The sequence below is a fragment of the Anguilla anguilla genome, chromosome 2, assembly GCF_013347855.1.
Source record: "Anguilla anguilla isolate fAngAng1 chromosome 2, fAngAng1.pri, whole genome shotgun sequence".
Taxonomy (NCBI): Eukaryota; Metazoa; Chordata; class Actinopteri; order Anguilliformes; family Anguillidae; genus Anguilla; species Anguilla anguilla.
In genome coordinates, this window is record NC_049202.1 from 62,398,714 (window position 1) to 62,418,713 (window position 20,000).

General features: G+C 49.1%; 2 protein-coding genes across 4 annotated transcripts in view; one reads left to right on the forward strand and one right to left on the reverse strand.

Annotated features, from left to right (window-relative positions):
* The window catches only part of LOC118221327 (rho GTPase-activating protein SYDE1), a 20,560-nt gene extending 6,036 nt beyond the window's left edge, over positions 1-14,524 (forward strand). Inside the window, exons 2-8 of the mRNA XM_035406297.1 lie at positions 3,313-4,212; positions 4,958-5,851; positions 7,323-7,552; positions 8,096-8,222; positions 9,068-9,249; positions 12,138-12,408; positions 13,093-14,524. Of these exons, the coding sequence (XP_035262188.1) occupies positions 3,313-4,212; positions 4,958-5,851; positions 7,323-7,552; positions 8,096-8,222; positions 9,068-9,249; positions 12,138-12,408; positions 13,093-13,580 (3,092 nt within the window). The 3' untranslated portion in view covers positions 13,581-14,524. The remainder of the gene's footprint in view (positions 1-3,312; positions 4,213-4,957; positions 5,852-7,322; positions 7,553-8,095; positions 8,223-9,067; positions 9,250-12,137; positions 12,409-13,092) is intronic.
* Positions 14,525-18,750: 4,226 nt separating this feature from the next.
* Positions 18,751-20,000, reverse strand: part of LOC118220713 (centriolar coiled-coil protein of 110 kDa) — a 17,134-nt gene continuing 15,884 nt past the window's right edge. For all 3 annotated transcript variants that reach the window (XM_035404841.1, XM_035404842.1, XM_035404843.1), the window contains one exon: positions 18,751-20,000. This exon is cut by the window's right edge and continues 490 nt beyond it. The gene's annotated coding sequence lies outside the window, so the exon portion shown is untranslated.

Here is a 20,000-nt window from a genome sequence, read left to right on the forward strand (position 1 = left end):
GGATTTTATTCCATGTGTTTTCAGGCAGTGGGGAGAAACTGCAGGGACACTTGAGTGCAGAACACAGCTGATATATATAGACGGGGGTAGACTAGAGGGACAGCTTGGATGATGTCATGTGACTGGTGAAGAAACCAAAGTTCAAAAAGTGTATGACATCACACAAATCTAAAGGGGAGACATGCCTACGGACTGACTCTGCGTCGGTGTCATCAGAATATATATTTTTCCCATTGCAGGTTATGCAAATGGAATCACAAAAACGCGAAGAAATCCATTTCAAATGGCTAATTTACAATGTAGTATGTATTACTTTATGATATAGGATCATGTTTTCTTCAATGTCATATTTTGAGAAACGAAAGTCAAAGGCTATTTTCGTCTGCTTGACTCAAGTTCATTTGAAGTATCAGAGCAACAAGAGCTTGTGAGAGAGTGCAGTGACATGGTCAGGTGCTTTGAGGCTACAGTTTCAGTTCTCCATATACGACAGACTAATGTTTACACACATGCACGTAGTGTGTGGGTTAGGGCGAGTGTTTATGTATGTGTATGTGTGTGTGTGTATGCGTGAGCGTTTATTTGTGAGTTTGTATGAGAGTGTAGGCTGTATATTTGTTGGAGAGTGTGTGTGTATATGTGTGTGTGTATGCGTGAGCGTTTATTTGTGAGTTTGTATGAGAGTGTAGGCTGTATATTTGTTGGAGAGTGTGTGTGTGTGTGTGTGTCTGTGTGAGCGAGTGTTATTGTGTGTATGCTGTAATGAATAGTAAATGGGGGGTGTGTGTGTGTGTGTGTGCTGTAATGAATAGCAAATGGGGGGTGTGTGTGTGTGCCCATTTCCCGTGCCCCCCCGGCTCCAGCTGTGGAGGGGACGGGAGCACAGACCAGTCATTCACATCGCCCCGAGAGCCCGCGCAGAGTCACACTCTTCTTCTCCCTCTGCCTTTCCATCCATCTGTCTTTCTTTGCTTTGCTTTCGCCCTCCCTTCTTCCGCTCCGCTCCAGAAGCATCTAGAAAATGCGCATCTGCCTGACAGAGCCTGGACAGCTTTCCTCCCAAAGCAGCTCGACCTTCTGTTCCCTTTTTTTTTTTTTTTAAATTTTTTTTTAACCCCTCCGTCTCACAGACGGTCTCGCAGAGGCGGAAGGCCTGTTAAAATGAGGGCCGGAGGTCCTCGAACCCGGCCCACTCCTCCACCGCTCTCAGGCCTGGCTGCCTTCCCTGGAGAGGAAGCTTTGCGCGGCGAACAGACTGTGACGCTCGACTTCCTGTTCTGGAGAGCAGCTGGGATGTAGCGCGCTGTGAAGGCCACACCGCGGTGTCATTGACCGGGAGTAGCGACCGTAGCGACCGTAGCGACCGTGGCTTTGCGCTGCTGTTTGTCCTGCTCTGCCAGGGTCAGGGGCGTGTCACGGTGCTCTGGGGCATCACGGCCCGTTCGCTTACAGTTTGAAGTGTGAAGAACGCTTGAAAGCACCCGGTTGTTTCATTGTGTCACATTTTATTCTACAAAAAAAAAACCTTTTGGCTCAAGCCAAACCTCCCTTGGCATTTTCACCGCAGTACACAGTGGTAACCAACCCTGTTCCTGGAGATCTACCATTCTGTAGGCTTTCATTTCAATACCAGTTTGGCACACCTGACTCTACTAATATAGCTGCTCATAAAGATCTCTAGCTGTTGAACGAGCTGTGCTTTGCTATGGTTGGAGTGAAAACCTACAGGATGGTATTTCTCTAGGAACAGGGTTGGGGAGCCCTGAGCCATCTCACCTGGTTTCTTGGGTTTAAACTGGCTGCTGGTTTTAAGATGAAAACAAGAATTCAGCAGATCCAGCTCCCCAGAACAGGAGTTATGCTGAGGGGCATACATTTTACATCCAACATCAGTCTATATAGGCTAGCTGATTGTTAGTGCTCCTGAGGGTGTGAACAGCTGAGACACATAGACTGGGCTCACTGCTGCTATTGTGTATCTTGACTGTACTCTTGACCGTGCCAGTGCCTTCTGTAGCCAGCAGCTCCACTGCCCAAAGCATAATCGGCCATTAGACATGGACGGAGGGTTGGGTAAGCAGGATGTTCCCTGCCTCTGACCTCACTTACTTCTCCTCCAATCAGCTTGAGGCCTTGTGCATCACTGGTGCACAAGCTCAGTCAAGCTAAATTTTCTCCGCTGTTGTTTGTGGTTGGGGGGTTGGGGGGGGGGGGGGGGGGTCAAGGAACTGTTGTATAAACCGTGAAGCTAAAACTGACCGCCTCCGCACAAACACACAAGACAAACGGACAGGCTTGGCGGACAGCTGTTGAGATGGGTGGGGAGGTATGCGAGGCGTACAGACAGTGTGTAAATGGATTACCGGGAGGCCGTCCGCCGGACAGACGCACGGACAGAGCAGCCATTCATGGCCAGCGTTCCTGGGGTAGAGCTGCCGCTCGCTGGGAGTCACATGCAGGAACACGAGAGGGGGAGGAGAGGGGGAAGAGAGGAGAGGAGAGGGGGAGGAGAGGAGGAGAGGAGAGGAGGAAGAGAGGAGAGCGGGGCCAGATGTGCAGGATGTAAGAGCAGGAGGCTTATTAAACAGACCACTAAATATTACAGCCTTCCTCTCCCCTCTCTCTCTCTCTCGCTCTCATTTCCCCTCTTTTTCTCCCTACTTTTCAGCTGCTTTCCTTATACTTTGCTCCCTCTCAACCCTTCTCCCTCGTTTCCTGGTCTCTCTCTTTCTCTCTCTCTATTTCCGTCCGTCCCTCTCACGCTCTCCCTTTACCCCCACAGCTCTCTCTCCCTCTCTCTCTTTCTCCCTATCCTTCCCTTCCTCTCTCTCTCTCTCCCCAAATCTCTCCATTTCTCTCCCTCTCTCTGTTTACCTGTCCTTCCCTTGCTCCCTGTCTCTCTCCCCCCAACTATCTCTTGCTCTCTCGCCCTCTCTGTCCCTCTCCTTTCCTCTCTTTCCCTCTCTCTCTCTCTCTTTCTATGTTTCTATTTCTCTCTGGAATAACTCCCACAGTGTGACTCACAGGAGAGGAATAAACCTCTCCTCAATTTGTGAAAGAGAGTATTTTGGGGCTGGGAACATCAATCATAACCAGCGAAGTGCCACAGCATGGGTTTGCAATCACCAGTCATAATTATCCAGTTCAGTCAGTTAGTCTGTCCCTGTTTGTGCGACAGTCCCAAGCATTTAGCTTCTCCTCATTACTGCTTTTCAGCTGCAGATCCCAGAATTCTGCAGTTAGAAGGTTAAAGGTCATGGATGATGGATGAAGAGGCATGTGTAATGGAGGTTTTCCTTTTATCCCCCCTAGAAATCCATGGGAAAGTGGACTTCTTACAAAGCTCTTCATCATCGTTGTCGTCGTCATCATCGGCAGTACAGGCAGAGCCTCCACAGGCTGTTCCCGTGGAGGACACCAGCAGGCGAGGCACTCAGATCACCGTGGCCAAAAAACAGAACTGGGCCAAGCTTTCTTCCTCTTCCTCCTCCTCCTCCTCCCGGGACCCGCCCAGCACAGAGGGTCCCCACGGCCTTGGCTCCCGGGCTCACACCTGGGACAGCTGCTCAGGAAAAGCCCAGGTTTCAAAACAGGCCTGGAGCCAGAAGACTGCTGGTGAGGAGGGCCCGGAAAGCAGGCGGAAGGATTTTGAGAGGGACCCCGGTGTCACTGCCATCCCATACGAGGTCCCCGGTACGGCTTTGCCAGAGCTGACTCACCCAGCCGCGGGCTACGGCGAAATCTGTGCCTCCTCGAGCGGAGAAAAGCTTTCCGGGCAAGGGGCCTACCTGCAGACCCTGGACAGGAGCAGCCGGGCCTGGGTTCTCTCCACAGGAAAGTCCCAGGCTGCCGAAGAGGCCTCTCGATCGCTTCCCAACTGCCTCGCGGAGTGGAGGCCGGGAGGTGCGGACAGGGAGAGCAACATTTGGTATAACCCCATCCCGGAAGAGGAGGACCCGCCGCGGGGCGGAGGGGGCAGGGGGGACTACGGGAACCCCTGGAGGAAGAGGGAGGCGGACGGGTCGCCCGAGAACAGGCGGGACCCCCAGAGCAGGACGCAGAGATGGGCGGGGTTACTGGGGAGCTCTGGGTCTCGGCTGGAGCGGCACGGCAGCAACGCTGCCCAGTGCATGCTGGGAGCACCCGGTACAGGAAGTGACGCCAAAGAGTTTGCGGTGGAGTCCAGCGCCACAGCCTGCAAGGAGAGCCCAGGTATTGAAACACCCCAGGCCTGACAGAACACAACAGAACAGAACTGACGTGGTGTCTTAAGAACCCGGATGCGACTTTCACCAGGTCTTAGCACACTCATCGCTGCATGGAGGAAGTCTCCATGTGGGCCGTGTGGATGGCTGGGATTGCATTATTAATTATTTATGAAATAAACTGTTTGGAATTTTCCATGCTACCAAAAAAGAGACAGACCTTGGGTAATCTTTCTGTGGCCAATTGGTCAATCGTTGCTCAGCGACAAAGTGGGCGTACTGGTTTCCAGCGGGACCGCTGTGAAGTTTCTCAGAATTACTTAATTAACCCTCGGTTGCAGTGTTCATTTTGCAACCTTAGTTTTGTCCAATTCCATTTTAGATTACAAATTATAAGGGAATTCAAACACTACCGGAATTTATATATACTGTTTACTGTATATTTAGCAAATTTAAGTTCTCACCCTACTTTTTAGAAAAGCATTTCCTGTCAGGCCTAGGTGTAGGTGGGTGTATGAATAACTTCACCCTTTCCATAAATACTGAGAGGCGAAGGTCACAACTCCCATTTAGGTGAAACATATCTGAGGTATCTCAAAATATCTCCAAAACCACATGGCTCATAATTGTGTCAACATATTCATTCACTCTTTTTTCTTTCCTCCTTCCTCCTTTCTCTCCCTCCTCCTCTCTCTACTCCTTTCCTTCGTCTCCCTGACTGGTCCTCTCTTCCCACCCCTTCTGCCCTCCAGATTTACCCCAGCAGGCTGTCCAGGTGGAGTCCCAGCAGGCGGGGGCTGTTGCCGGGGGCAACGGTGCCGGGGCAGGTCCCTCGGACAGCCCCGGGTCGCAGAAGAAAGGGGGCGGGGCCGGCAGCAGCGTGATTGACAGGATCAAGTCCCCCGGCACGGTGCGGCGGCTCTCGCTGAAGATGCGGAAGCTTCCGGAGCTGCGGCGGAAGCTGAGCCTGCGGTCCTCCCGAACCCAGCGCCCCGGGGCGGGCCAGACCCCCGCCGGCGACGGCTCCCACGGGACGTCCCCCTCCAACTCGCGCAAGGAGTCCTCCAACAACGTGATCAGCCGCTACCACCTGGACACCAGCGCCCCCGCCCGGCCCCTGCGCCGCTCGTCCCGGGGGCGGTCCGCCAGCAAGGGGGGCTACCTGAGCGACGGGGACTCCCCCGAGCTCCTCCCCAAACAGGGGGCGGCGCCCTCGGCCGAGACGGCGGCCACGCCCGCCCCGCCCCCCCACTCCGGCGGGGAGGCGGTGCCGGACCCCGCCGCGTTCCGGCCGTACTGCCTGTCGGAGCAGCCGCGCTGTGCCCAGCGCGTTTCGGGCCTGCTGATGGTGCACCTCATGGGGGCCGAGGAGATCCTGAAGGCCCCCCGGGCCGACGGCGGCAAGGAGGTGTTCTGCGCCATCCAGGTGGACGGGCTGACCCGCGCGCGCACCGCCCTGCTCACCTGCCGCGGCCCCTCCCTCCCCCTCAACCACACCTTCAACCTGGAGCTGGAGCGCTCGCGGCTGCTCAAACTGGTGCTGCTCACCCCCCACCCCAACTCCAGCGTGTCCCCGTCCGCCGCCGCGCCCGCCCGGAACCGCGTCTGCGGCCTGGGGGAGGTCGCCATCCCGCCGCTCTTCAGAAGTGAGACCGAGGGGGGATGGGGAGGGGGGGGGGCTGGTGGGGAGGAATTTTGTATCAAAAAAACTACTTATATATTGGGTAGCTCTTTACTTGAACTGACGTATCACTGCCTAAACCTGACATATCACTGCCATAGTCGTGACATAGGACCTGCTATTGCCAGTCACAAGCACGTTATAGCCCCATGACGAGCGTCGTTTCAGATTTCAAAATAACTGTTCAATCTGACTGTGCTGGAGGATATACATTATGTCTGCGTAACAAGGTCTGCACAAGCTGAAATACTCGTGTCATGACTGGGCGTTATGTCACGATTATGACCGTGTGATGTCAGCTTCACGGCATACAGTTCAGATGTTACCGTTTGGTTGGACTTTCTAGTGGATTTGTAACCGTAATCTTCATTTGCAAATGAAGTTGTGGAGCTCTTGCGCTCTGCAGTAGATGAAACTAAAATATGTCGCAGATGGGGCCATATGAAGCTTCAGTAGGTGGACACCAAGAAAGAATTTCAGGCTTCGTTTTGGTACTTCCTTTTCATAAACTGTTTCGAGTTTGCGGCTCTCTTTTTAAAAGTATTTCTTAAGTGTAGGTAGGCGTGTGTACGACTTCACCCTTTCCATAAATACCGAAAGACGAATGTCACTGCACCCGTTTAGGATGAACGGATCTGAAATACACTCACACACACACTCACTGCTCAGCTTATCTCCAGAATAACCCTGTTAATTATCCGGTGGTCATCTGACATGGTCACACTTCTTTTTTCTTTCTTCTCCCCCCCTTTGCTTCCGTATGAGCCGTAGGTAACCGGAGGGGGGCACGTCCCCGCTGTCAGGAGAAGGTCAGGCCTTTCAAGGGGAACCTTTTAAATGTGAAGAGATGCACCGACAGCACATCTGGGTCGAATGCACAGTTTAAATACTTTAACTCTTTAGATGCCGGTAAAATTTGAAAACAGTCACGCAGTTCCCTGGGAAATCATAGCTTAGCAGCGCGTTACTAACCCATCATACCATTTGAAAGAAAAGGGCACTGTGTTCGTGTTTTTCTTGTTTAGTTTTTCTTATAATTCATCAGAATTCTTGCAGGAAGTTTGCTGTCTTTAAGGCAAAGTAAGGGTAAGGTGTTCTGAATGATTATTTGACCCTGGACCGGGGCACAGCCTTGCTCCAGGGGGACCTGTGGGTTTTTAAACAGGGCTTTTCTGTACCGCGTTCCCACAGTCAGCAGCACTGCAGGGGTGGCTGGGCCTCACCTCAGGGGTCACAACCTTTATTCACATTCTGAGCCACAGTGGAGCTCAATATTTACTCTTCCCTTTTTATTATACACTCATCTATACTTACCACTTTCTGTTCCCCCTTCCCTCTCACTCTCTCTTTCTCTCTCTCTGTCTCTCTTCCCTCTCACTCTCTCTTTCTCACTCTCTGTCTCTCTTCCCTCTCTCTCTCTCTCACCCCCCCCCCAGGCTCTCGCTCCCAGCAGCTCTGTGTAAAGCTGGAGCCGCGCGGGCTGCTGTACGTGAAGCTCACGCTGCTGGAGCAGTGGGACCCGCCCTCCCCCAGCCAGAGCGCCCTGCAGCCCGCCAGCGTCTTCGGCGTGGGACTGCGCCGCCTGGTGGACAAGGAGGGCTCTGCGCTCAAGGTGCCCCTCATCATACAGAAGTGTGTGGCTGAGATCGAGAAGAGAGGGCTGAAGGTGAGGGCCGGTGGGGTGGTGGAGAGAGCCCCGGCTGGGGAGGTGGGGGAGGTTGGGGAGGTTGGGGAGGTGGGGGGTTGTTTTTGTGTGTGGCCTCCCTCCCACACCCCACGTTATTTTATCCTCAAAAGTGACTGCATGGTGCTGCTCTGGAAATGTTGTGGGATTGTTGTGACGTTTCTGTGTCCGTTGTGGAAGTGTCGTCTGTGATTGCCACTGTCCCACCCAAGTCTGCTTGGGAAAAGTGTAATAATCTCAGTGAGATTTTCCCTGTTAATCCGAGGTAGATGCACTTACTTGTTTGTGAGGGATAAGCTTGGTCCCCTGCATGTTAAATGTAAATTTGCTGCACGGGTGTGCTGTTGAGTTTGTTGTGCATGACTCTGTGTGTCCACCATGTCTTCTACCCTTATATTTACACTGATATCCCCCCGGGCTTCAGCTAGCCCACAGTCGTGACCGCGGGACTACCGCGCGTTCATGTTACGGTTGGCGGTCGGTGTTTGGCCCGAGCGGCGGGTGACGGTTTGGCTCCCCCTGCAGGTGGTGGGCCTGTATCGCCTGTGCGGCTCGGCGGCGGTGAAGAAGGAGCTGAGGGACGCGTTCGAGCGCGACAGCGGCGCGGTCGCCCTGACCGAAGAGCTGTACCCCGACATCAACGTCATCACCGGTCAGTGTCCCAGGGGGCGGTGCGGGGCGGGGCGGGGCGGGGCGGAGGTGGGACAGGGCTGGGAGACAGGGAGGGGTTTCACAAAATTCATGGAGGATGGCATCACATCAGTGCCACCACTATTCTGTGCATCAGCCAGTGGGGATGTGGGAGAGATTACAGAGGGGAGGGGAGGGGTAGGGGTAGGGGATGAGGGGACGATGAGGACCTAAAGGAGGTGCAGAGAAGGAGGAAGAAAAAGAGGGTGGATAAAGAGAGAGTTGTTGTGGTGTGGGGATGGCTGGTTTAAGCAGCCACACCTGCCCTGGGTCAAGCTAATTAGACCTGGCTAATTAGATAATTGGTTAGGAATTAGATAATTGGCCAGGCTAATTGGACGCGGGAACAGGGGTGGCTGCACCTGTGCGTAGTGAGGCAGTGCGCACAGGTTAAATCTGCCATCTCCACCCACACAAAGGAGAGCCTCTCGGTCATGACAGAGTTAACATCTGCTCTTTGGCTGTACCATCTTGCGACTCTTGAAAATAAACATGGACTGTTTGAACATCACTCCCTGTGTCTCTGTGCTGGAGGGCCCCAAGGAAAGCCACTTCGGTGGCCTGTGGCAGGCTTGTTTGCCACAGTTGTGTTCTCACAACCCGGTCAGGGAAGCGTGTGTATTCTCATAGCTGTGTTTCCAGAGTGGATTTAGAGACAGATTCTGTGTTGCGTGCATACATTCCACAAAGACAAAAGGGACATTTCTTCTTCTAAATATTGTGGAATGTAGTGTTTGTTCATATTGTAATCTTTCCAGTTGGGTTCAAGTTTTGGCTGTTGATGTTATAATTTTTTTTTTTGGTCAGGCATCTTGAAAGACTACCTGCGTGAGCTGCCGTCCCCGCTCATCACGAGGACCCTGTACGAGGTGGTGCTGGAGGCCATGACCCTGCGACCGCCCCGTGCTGCCCCCTGTGGAAGCAATGGGGAAGTGCAGCGATCCCACAGTACCGTGTCCCTGCTGGAGTGTCTCCCAGAACCAGAGAAGGTGTGCAGGGTCTCTCTCTCTCTCTCTCCCCTCCCTTTCTGTCTCTCTCTCCTGTCATCCATGCACCCTCTCACCCACCCTTTCACAGTGATTTCTCTCTTCCATAGGTCATCTTCAAGTATGTGTTCTCAAGAACTTAACCAGTTCACTAAAGGTCACATAAATGTTTTGCTGAATAGAGAGGTGTTTATGGAAGCTGACATCAGTAACATGGCTGCTCACTGATCGATAACAAGTCGGTTTTTATTGCATCCAGCATTTCTGCTGGGTCCTTCTGGATTTAATTTTGGTTTTAACATTGTAGTTTTTTATGGGTTTGAAATAATATTTTTCTGGCTGTGATGCAGGGGGGGTGGGGTGGGGTGGGGTGGGTGGGATTAAGGGGTGGGGGGGTGAGGGATAAGCAGAGAGTGAGGGGAGGGGGGATGGGGGTTGCCCAGACTAGTCTCTCTCAGACTCCAGTTCTGGCTAGGGGCCACGGAACAGAATGTTTCAGAATTGCTTCTCAAACCACTTCCTGTCCAGGACATTTTCTTGTTGGTTTAATCTGATATTTGTTTGTCTTTCAGAAAATAGAGAAACTTTAACCCTGTGAGAACTCTTTTCTTCTCTGTATATTTGCTGTTTGCTCCCGCCCCCAGCCCACCCCAGCCTTTTGTTTCCCTGATACAAAATATTATGGTCACAGTTTGCATTGCGTGGCCTCAAACGCTCTGTAAATACAGTCCTTAGAGAACTTGAGGCTGGGTTTTTGTTGGGTAAGAACATGCTTGTGTAACTGCAGGCATGACAGACCTATCTTGGCTTCTGAGTGAGTTATCTTGTCACAAGATTTAGATTCAAGCTAATTACTCGTTACTTGCGCAGTAGCCGTGGTATAATTGCATCAGTAAATTTCCTACTTGGTAAACTGTGACCAGCATTTCAATAAAACTGCCTTTCATCCTTTCCCATCCCCCTCTTTTCTCCCTCCACACATTCATACTTCTCTCTTTCTCACAGTTGGCTCCCGTTGCTATTAAGTGACAAATATAATTGTTTTGGCCCAAGCCACTCTCTGGAAAGTTTTACACAGAAAATAACTTTCACACACAAGTACTTTTTATTGATTGTAACCATGGTACTTAACCTGCATTGCTTCAGTATATATCCCGCTGTTTAAATAGATACTATGCCAAAAGAAAAATGAAAAGTTATATCTGAATAAGAGCGTCTGCTAAAATGCCTTTAATCTAATATAACGTAATGCCGAGAAGTACATCAGTTCTCCTGAAGTAGGTTCTGAAAAATGAAATGGTTTTTAAGAAGTATAGCATTATATTTATAGCATATATTTTTATGACAGTATTGCATGTTTTCCTGGTGACATGTTACGTTGTAATGAAATGCAAAGGGTGGTGACTGTAAATGCAGTTAAATCACAAAGACTACAGTGATGGATGCCGAAGGTTCTGTTTTCTTGGCTTGGGACGGATGCTGTTTGCCAGGCAGTACAGATGCAGTGGAGCGTCTGGCTTGGGCCGTGACATCTGGCTCCTGTGTCGCCTGTCACAGTCGACTCTCTTGATTCTAATTGGTCGGGTTAAAGGAGGGGCTGGACTCCCTTATCCTGATGCGGTCTCCGGTCCTCTGACTTCTGAAAAGCTCGCATTCACGCAGAAATAAAATCAAGTCCCTCTCTGGTAAATTTGTTTGGCCCAAGCTTCCGAGCGTAAAAAATGCAGTTAAGCAGTGTAGTGATGAGCTCGGCTCAAAACCAGACTGCACCAGCACCGATGCATAAGTGCATAATATAATGGGTATGGTACTGGCCTTGTGACCTGAAGGTCATAGGTTCAATTCCTAGGACACTGCCATTGTACCCTTGAGCAAGGTACTTAACTTGCATTGCTTCGGTATATAAAATGTTGTGTAAGTCAACTAAATGCCTGTACTGCAATGTAATGCATAACAGCCCATAGCGCCATCCAGGGAGGGAGGGAGGGATTTAGCTGGCAGCGTATCTCCTAATGGTTGATGGTTGATTGCTGCGCAGTCCTCTGGTATATGTGTAGGTTTGGGATGGAGACAGGGAGACGCATCACCCCCTCAATATGTTCATTTGAATTAATTTCTAGCTGGTATTCTTGTGAGACTTGGCGTTTTGTCTACACAAGACTAGGTGGTCGAGCAGTGTGTCTCCCCCCCCCCCCCAGAGTCGAAATGAAACCTACGCCTGTGGGCACATTAGCCCATGCAGGTTACCTGGCGGATTGCAGAGTGGGAAATGTAGTCCGTCAGGGATCTGAGAACACGCCAACACGCAAGTTGGTTCTGCCTCCAGAGAGGACACTTAAGATGAGCCTACAGTTGCAGTTGAGCAGGAAATTGGGAAACAGGAAATTCATTTACACAATAAGTATTTATGGAATAGGAACATTTTTTGGGGTCTGCTAGTTTAAGATTTACACACGGACGTCTCAGCATGACTGCTTCCAGTGGCTGTATCTCATTTAAAGAGCTTTAGACTTTATCTTATCTCTGCATATTTACTGTCTGCAGAGTTACTCCCTGAAGCCGTCCTGAAGCCAGCTGGCTAGTCCACTATCACAGAGAAGATACTTTCTTTTCTTTCCCTCTTTTTTTCCTTCCACTTCAGAACGCCCAGTCATGTTAACCGGCTGCATTGCTGCTGCTTCTCAGTTTGGGTGCAGATTATCGTGCCGGCCGCTATCAATTCATATTGGGATTATGAAGAGTCAGAGTTGTGATCGATGCTGTACTAGTCATCATCATCATCATCACTGTCCCCGTCTCCTCCTGGGGATGTGAGAGTGTCATTATGGGGATTCATGCGTATCATCATCATCATCATCACCTGGGCTTCCTGTTTCCCGCTCTCTCTCCAGGCCACTCTCGCCCTTCTCCTGGACCACCTCAGCCTGGTGGCGTCCTTCAGCGACAGCAACCGCATGACGTGTCAGAACCTGGCGGTGTGCTTCGGCCCCGTGCTGCTCACCCCCACCCAGGAGTCCTGGCGGCCGAGGCCCCCCGGGGCCCACGCCGCGGGCGGGGCCCAGCGGGGGGGCCGCAGTTTCACCGACAGCGAGGAGATCGCCAGCGCGGTGGACTTCAAGAGGCACATCGAGGCTCTGCACTACCTGCTGCAGCTCTGGCCCAGTGAGTGTGTGCGTGCGCGTGTGTGTGTGTGTGTGTGTGAGTGTGAGTGTGAGTGAGTGTGTGTGTGAGTGAATGAGTGTGTGTGAGAGTGAGTGTGTGTGTGAGTGAATGAGTGTGTGTGAGTGTGTGAGTGTGAGAGTGTGTGAGTGAATGAGTGTGTGTGTGTGAGTGAATGAGTGTGTGTGAGTGTGAGAGTGTGTGAGTGTGTGAGAGTGTGTGAGTGTGTGTGAGTGAATGAGTGTGTGTGTGAGTGTGAGTGTGTGTGTGAGTGTGTGAGTGTGTGTGAGTGAATGAGTGTGTGTGAGTGTGTGAGTGTGAGTGTGAGTGAATGAGTGTGTGTGTGAGTGTGTGAGTGTGTGTGTGAGTGTGAGTGTGTGTGAGTGAATGAGTGTGTGTGAGTGTGTGAGAGTGTGAGTGAATGAGTGTGTGTGAGAGTGTGAGTGAATGAGTGTGAGTGAATGAGTGAGTGTGTGAGTGTGTGTGTGAGTGTGTGAGTGTGTGTGAGTGAATGAGTGTGTGTGAGTGTGTGAGTGTGTGAGAGTGTGAGTGAATGAGTGTGTGTGAGAGTGTGAGTGAATGAGTGTGTGTGAGAGTGTGAGAGTGTGAGAGTGTGAGTGTGTGAGTGTGAGTGTATTTGTTTCTGATAAGAATGTCAGCTCAGTGTTTAATCTCCTCCTGTCTCAGTTCCCACAGGTCATGACACAGAAGAGGGTCTAAACCCAGACTCCGTCTCCGAACAGCCTCCCTCCCCTGCCCTGCGCGTGTCCCATAATGCCCTGCAGCACCGGGGGCAGCGCCTGCCCCTGCGCCTGGACCTGCCCCAGGACGTGGTGGTGTCCCGGCGAGGGCGGGGCCGTCTGGAGAGCCCCCCTTGCAACCGGTACGCGGGCGACTGGAGCGTCTGCGGGCGGGACTTCCTGTCCAGCGCCGAGGCGGACTACGACGAGGTGGCGGGGAGCGACAGCGAGGAAGAGGAGGCCCGGGAGCCCCTGAAGAAGAGCGAGTGGGCCCCCCCGGGACCCCTGTACGTGGACGAGTTCGCGCTGGGCCCCGAGGCCCTGGACCTGGACCTGGACGCCCCCTTCACCTGTCGGCTCAGTCTGAAGGACTTTGACACGCTTATTTCTGACCTGGAGCGCGAGCTCTCCAAGCAGATCAACATCTGCCTCTGAGGCAGCGGCGGACAGGGGAGGGGAGATGGTGGCACAGGGAGGGGGTAAGAGACAGTGGTTATAACCACCCCCCACCCCCCACCCCCATCCCCCATGACAGAGGAAAAAGCCAGACAGATTGTAATCCAAAAATCCAAAGGCTTTCTCTGAAATGCCAATTACTTGTTGAAGAAGTGACTAAAGAACAGACGAGGGGCAATGATATTTGCCTTTATTTTATTACTTATGTATTCCACACACACACACACACACACTCGCACACACACTCACACTCACACACATACTCACATACTCAAACTCACACACACATACACACACAAACTCACACATACACATTCACAGACATCATGAGGCTAGCCCCTGAATACCTAATTCCAGAAGTATGTCTTTCAGTATCATTTATTTCATGATGACAAGGGCATTCCTTAAATCTGGGCACATTTCTGAATTTTCGAACGAGCTCTTTAAAAAAAACTGGTGCGGTGACAGCTCACCACCGTGACGTATGCATGGCAGATGCAAAGCAGATGCATTGACTTGGTGCGCCATATTCTTCTGCTTTTAAGGCACAAAGAGCTCGTTTACATTTTTCAAGCAAAGGGTTTCTTTAATTTTAAAGTCTGTTAAAAGGTTAAAGTCTGTTCGCTCGTTTGTAGAATTGTGTTTGGCTCACATGACACTGCAAGAGAATGTGAAAAATGGCAGGACAGCATTCAGTCCTGTCCTGTTGGAAGGAATTTCAGTCAAAAGGAACGTTTCCTTTCCTTGTAGCTTAAATTTTAATGACTTTTTTAAGGAGGAGTAAATAAATTTTACTTAATATTGTAGAGAGTCATAACACATAAACATACATTACAGTATTAGCCCAATGTGTACACATACATACACACACACACATACACACACAAAAGCTGCCAGATGACATGGACACTCAGAACACACACGCACACACAAAAGCTGCCAGATGACATGGACACTCAGAACACACACACACACACACACACACACACACACACAAAAGCTGCCAGATGACATGGACACACTCAGAACACACACGCGCGCGCACGCATACACACGGTGTACGTTTACGGATCACTCTCTCTCAGATTAACTTCACAAGCTGACCAAAGACCAATAATTTTATTGCACTTCAGTATCACCTTGTCAATTTTTGTTTTTGTTGTTTTGTATTCACTGCTTATTTTTTATTATTATTATTATTATTATTTGTTTTTGTTACTGTTGTCAGCATTACTGGTATTATTTCTGCACACGGTACAAATATTTAGCCAACTGTGATTTTGTTGCACCACAGAAGGAACACGATGGCCATATATCTGGGAGCACTTCTGTGCTCTCTGGGTTAAAAAAACAAAACAAAAAACAGTTCTTATAAGAAGTGGTGGAGCTCATGTGTTGACCTCATGTGTTTGTGTTGTTTTTTTGTTGTTGTTTTTTTGCTACTTGTGTTTTGTTTGTGCTATTGTTTAGTTGTATAAACAGTATTACTTGATATTGCACATCTACAGAAAGCACTTACAGTTTTAAAAATTTTCTATGCATTTCTTTAAATGTGTGTGCAAATACACCATTATTGCTATAAATGGGTACTGTAACATGCCATACAGTGTTATCAACCAAAAAATAAAGCACAGTATTAAATATGAGATAATGTTTCAATTAGTTGTTTCTGAATTTCAACATGTAAATAAATTGGACCCTTGTCAAGGACAGAGATGGTACTGGAGGGGAAATGGTGGCGACACCCTACTGTGCACGTGGTGATTGGATACATGATTACACGGTAAAATCTTCACTCTTGAAAGCAACAGCAGCAATGCAGGCTGCAATGTCCAATTTCTGCTGACCGTTTACTTTGTTCCTTGCACCTGTAATTGTGTTGGATGTGCATTGGCTTCAGTCACATGACATGATGGGGAAATTCAGTGCAGAATCTATCCCTGGTGGTACCTGTGCATGGAGCATGACACCGCTTGGTCCTCACAACACCTCACCCTTTTATGCGCTTTTATGCGCCTTTTATGAGTTTATGCGCTTCTTTTCCCTTTGTGCGCAAAGTGCATTTGTCCTTGATTGACCCCAGACATGTCACATGGGGCGCAGAGTCCAGTCAGAAGGAGGCATTCATTCTGCTCAGAGCAAAATGCCACCAGTTCGACCTGTTCACCGCACAGACTCATCCCACAGAAAGGAGAAAGGAGCTTTCTGTTTTCCAGGCTGGCTGAGCTTCCCGCCAAAGTGACTGGACAAATTTTTTACAGCTCACTTTACTGTAGACAGTGTTTTTATCAGAGTCATGCACTGAAGGCCTTACACACTTTAATCTGCTGCAGTGGCTACAGCCACTGGGGCATGGAGCTGTGAGCTAACGCTAGCCTCCTAAACACAGTGCTCTTTTTCAGGGGTACACTGGGTTTAACAAAGTGGCACTGCCAAGGAGAGAAGCTGTGGACGCTTGTTGGGGACCACTGGTATTTTTATGATCTCATTTTCACTTTATAGTTTCAGTCTGATCTTAATGCACTGTTGACAGTTCATAAACGGCTGACCGCAAAGCTTCTTAGAGCCAAAGTTAGGGAGTTAATCGCACAAAAGAAAATATTGCTTAGAAGATACACATTACTCATTAATGCAGACTTTCATCTGAAGCGTTTCTCTTTGTGTCGCTATGGATTTGCCAAATGATTGTGTGATGTGATGTAATGAAATGTTCACAACACTACAAACTTTTCTTAAGGAAAAATATTAACTGTGTTAATTTGGCATTCATATGCCAGAAGTAGCTCAGGTTGTAAAATTAAAGTTTTCTGATAAATTGACCAGAAAATATCAGTTGGCTTTTAAATCTCCCTTGTCAGTGCAGTAGGATAGAGAAAGCCGGCAGCATTGTTGTTTAAGTTATATGAATGTAGGGGATCAATTCCTTGAGTCCTGTGTACTAGGCCACTTTAAAACAATAAAGGTCTGCACTGCAGCTCTCCAGGAACATATTTTTCTTTCTTTTTTTCAGCTGAATTTTCGCAATGCAGTATAATAAATAATATGTGGCATTATACCATTATCCGTGGCTTTCAATAGGAAAATAAATGACACATTTTTCCAGTCACACCCCAGCATTAACACGGTTTCCACCGGCTAAATCCAAAACGTTAAGAGCTGCTATTACTGGGAATTGCAGTCATTTCATCCAGTTTAGCATTGCCTCTGCTTAACTCTGTGGAGAAACCTCATCCAGAACATTCATGGGCATTAGCGCACGCTCCGAGTGCGAGGCAGGGAATTCAAGCTGACCGCAGCCGAGCCTCGTTCTGGTACGGGAGCGTGAGACTGCAATCCCAGCTGGGCGCTTTTGCCGGAATACCAGCAGGGAAGATCACCCAAGGGCCAGCGTTCAACGCTCGGCTCGCTGCGTAAAGACTACCGTTTTTTTTCCATCTGCGGAGCGGGAGGGGGGAGGGGGGACAAGGGGGCGGCGGACTTCCCATGATGCTCAGCGAGCCAGCCGCAACTCTCTCGCGGATGTCGAGGCCGTACCAGCCTTGGGAGAAGGGAATGTTTTCTATAGCAGCGCTTCGCTAACTGTGGGTCAGGAGTCAGGACCCCGGGGAGCATCGTGGGAGAGGTTGAGCCGGGTTGTGCAAAGACGTGGAAAAAAAAACAAACAAAAGGAACACTTTTTATCCCATGACTACTCAGTCAGAATTGTGCTATTGCAAACCAGTAAGTATACAGAAATACACGTGTTATTGACCTTCATAACAGCCTAAATGTACCCTGCTCTTTGTGCAGTGTGCATGCAGTTGTGCCAATGCATTCAGAGCAGTTCTGGTTTTGTATTTAAATGGAGTCAGGGGCTTGTAAAGCTTGCTACCTCAGTACGTGATCCAGTTCTCCTCCCAAACTTGGCCTCAGCAGCATCGCAACCTCAGTGCCACACAAGCTTTGCGTGTTCTGTGCGTAACGTATGAACCCCAGCCATCCAACTGCGGACGGTCTTGATCCGCAACTGAGCGTTTGTAGCTAAGTGCTGCCCCCTGCTGTTTGGGCACAGATACTGAACACAGAAGGATTCAAATGTTACGCTGATGGCTGAGCAGCTGAAATAAAGACACACGTGTGGATTTGGTCTCATCGGCAAGTGGCCAGGGGGTGTCGTCTTGGTAAAAACAAATGGTGGCAGAAAAGACGTTTAGGATGCTGAGCTGAGAGAGCCAAATTATGATAAGAAAATGACTGCCTTTTGGCTTCTCAGGTAGACCTAGTTAAAATGCAAAGCATCTCATATTCAATGAGCTTAGAACTGGCAGTGTAAAACTTACGATGGCAGAACAGGACAAATTGCTTTTGCGATCGAATTGATTGAATTTATGTTTAGTGTGTCATTCAGATGCAAAAAAATCTAATCTAACAGGCCCATTCGAAATAGGAAATCACAAACAGCTGAGCAAACGGTTCTGAACTGCATGCAGAAGGAGGGCGGCCATTCAGTGAAGATAACTGTGCCATGCGCTCCACATCACATGCACACTGAGCTGCTGCAGTTAGATCAAGGTGTCCGCCGTCTGTCCTGTCCGTGAATATCGAGGGCTGTGCACAAAAGTCCAATAATAAAGAAACACTGAAATAAGGAAGAGAACAGAAGACTGTGTGCATCAACTACAGAGGGCGCATCGGATTTATTCATCTGACTGAATGAATGACTGTTTTGCTCTGATCTTGTTGACATAAGACCAGGACATTCTTATCAGTGTCCTGTTATTATGTGTGTAAAAACGTGGACAAATGCGTATGCTAACTACTGAAGGAAACTGCGAATGTTACCTTTTGCATTTGGACTTGTAGTAACGCACAAGTCCAAATGCAAGCTAACCTGTTTGTTACTGCAATACCAAAACTATCTGGCTTGATAGAAAATTAATGGATACTTTTAACTTGTTGCAAAAGTAAAAATAAACAAAATATTTTAATTTAGTTTGAGATGATAACTCCAAGGATGAATATATTTTACACACATGATTGGAGCAGGTAGTTTAGAGATGCCAAGTTAATGAGCCATTTCCCTGATCTTCCCCACATAAAATGAAAACATAAATCAAGGCAATTTAACACTTTCTGGAACATAACAGAAATCATAAGAGAAATGGCAATATTCAGCAAAAAGTTTTCATTTTATTACCTTTGAATTGTCAACATAACATTCTTACAAACAGGAATAAATAAATACACTGAGCCAGAAAATCTGAATGCAGTCAAAACGCATATTTTAAAAAAATGCAAGGGAAAAACTAAATGTTGTAATTCCCTTCGTGACACTGCTGCACAGAGTGCTATGGCAAGATTGGCGAGACATTGGCTTCCGCTGGAAACTGCGGTGACAAGTCAGTTTGAGACACTAGCGAGGGAAGCTGCATAAACTGAGGCCACCAGCAGGTGGCGATAGTGTGCTTTAATAACATACGACTGCAGCACGGGCGAAAAGGCAATAACCAGGACTGGAACTGCCTTTAGACTGTTAAGCTGTCCTGAACATATCATTTTAATTCTGAATCATTTAAAAATCTGCTACCTCGCGAATTTGTATGTTGTACATTTGCACAAATTCATGAAATAACCTGCTTATATTCACAAATCGAGGTATTTCTTTTTAAGAAATCCTAAACGAAAGGCCACGAACATTCAAGTAATTACTATGTAGCACTGAAGTGTTCCTTTCTGCTACCTCGCCTTGTAGGTAAGAATACGTGAATCTCAACCAACATGCTAAAGGCGGACACCAAAGAAAGCTGCGAGGTAAGGCCTTAAAACTTTGAAACTTTGAGGAAAAAAAACACAACAGACACAAACTTTCACGAAAAGAACCTGTTTCTAATTCTACTACCGGCACAAATTGAGAGGTGTAGGGCATTTGATTTTCCTAACTCTGGAGAGAAGAAAAGAATAAAATGTCACAGCGGTGGTGAGTTTTAAGTCGCGTGCGCGTGTCCGTGTGTGTGATGACCTGGGGAACTACTCCGGTGCGGAAAAAGGAAGAAGAGATGGAAAAGGATGGGAGAATGAAAAAGACGAGGGAAAGATTGTCTTTCTTCTCTGGAGCTACTCGCCCATGTTCCTGAAATAACAGCGGCGCAAACCCAGCTGTGCCCTCCCTCCTGAGGGTCCAGTGCTAAACGGGGAATGGGGTCACAGACAGCCCACCCTCAGGTAACTACGCAGGTCCCCCCCCCCCGTGTTCTCACAGCATGCTGAGAAGTCACAGTTTGGCAGAAACGTGAACTCTTAACAGGCTTTGCACCTGGGCCACGTGTCACAGGCGCTATCTTGGCAATGCGTGAGAACTGAAACCGCACATCTGCCTGAGGGAGGGGGGGACCATGCTGCTGAGTGTAAAAGAGATGGAGG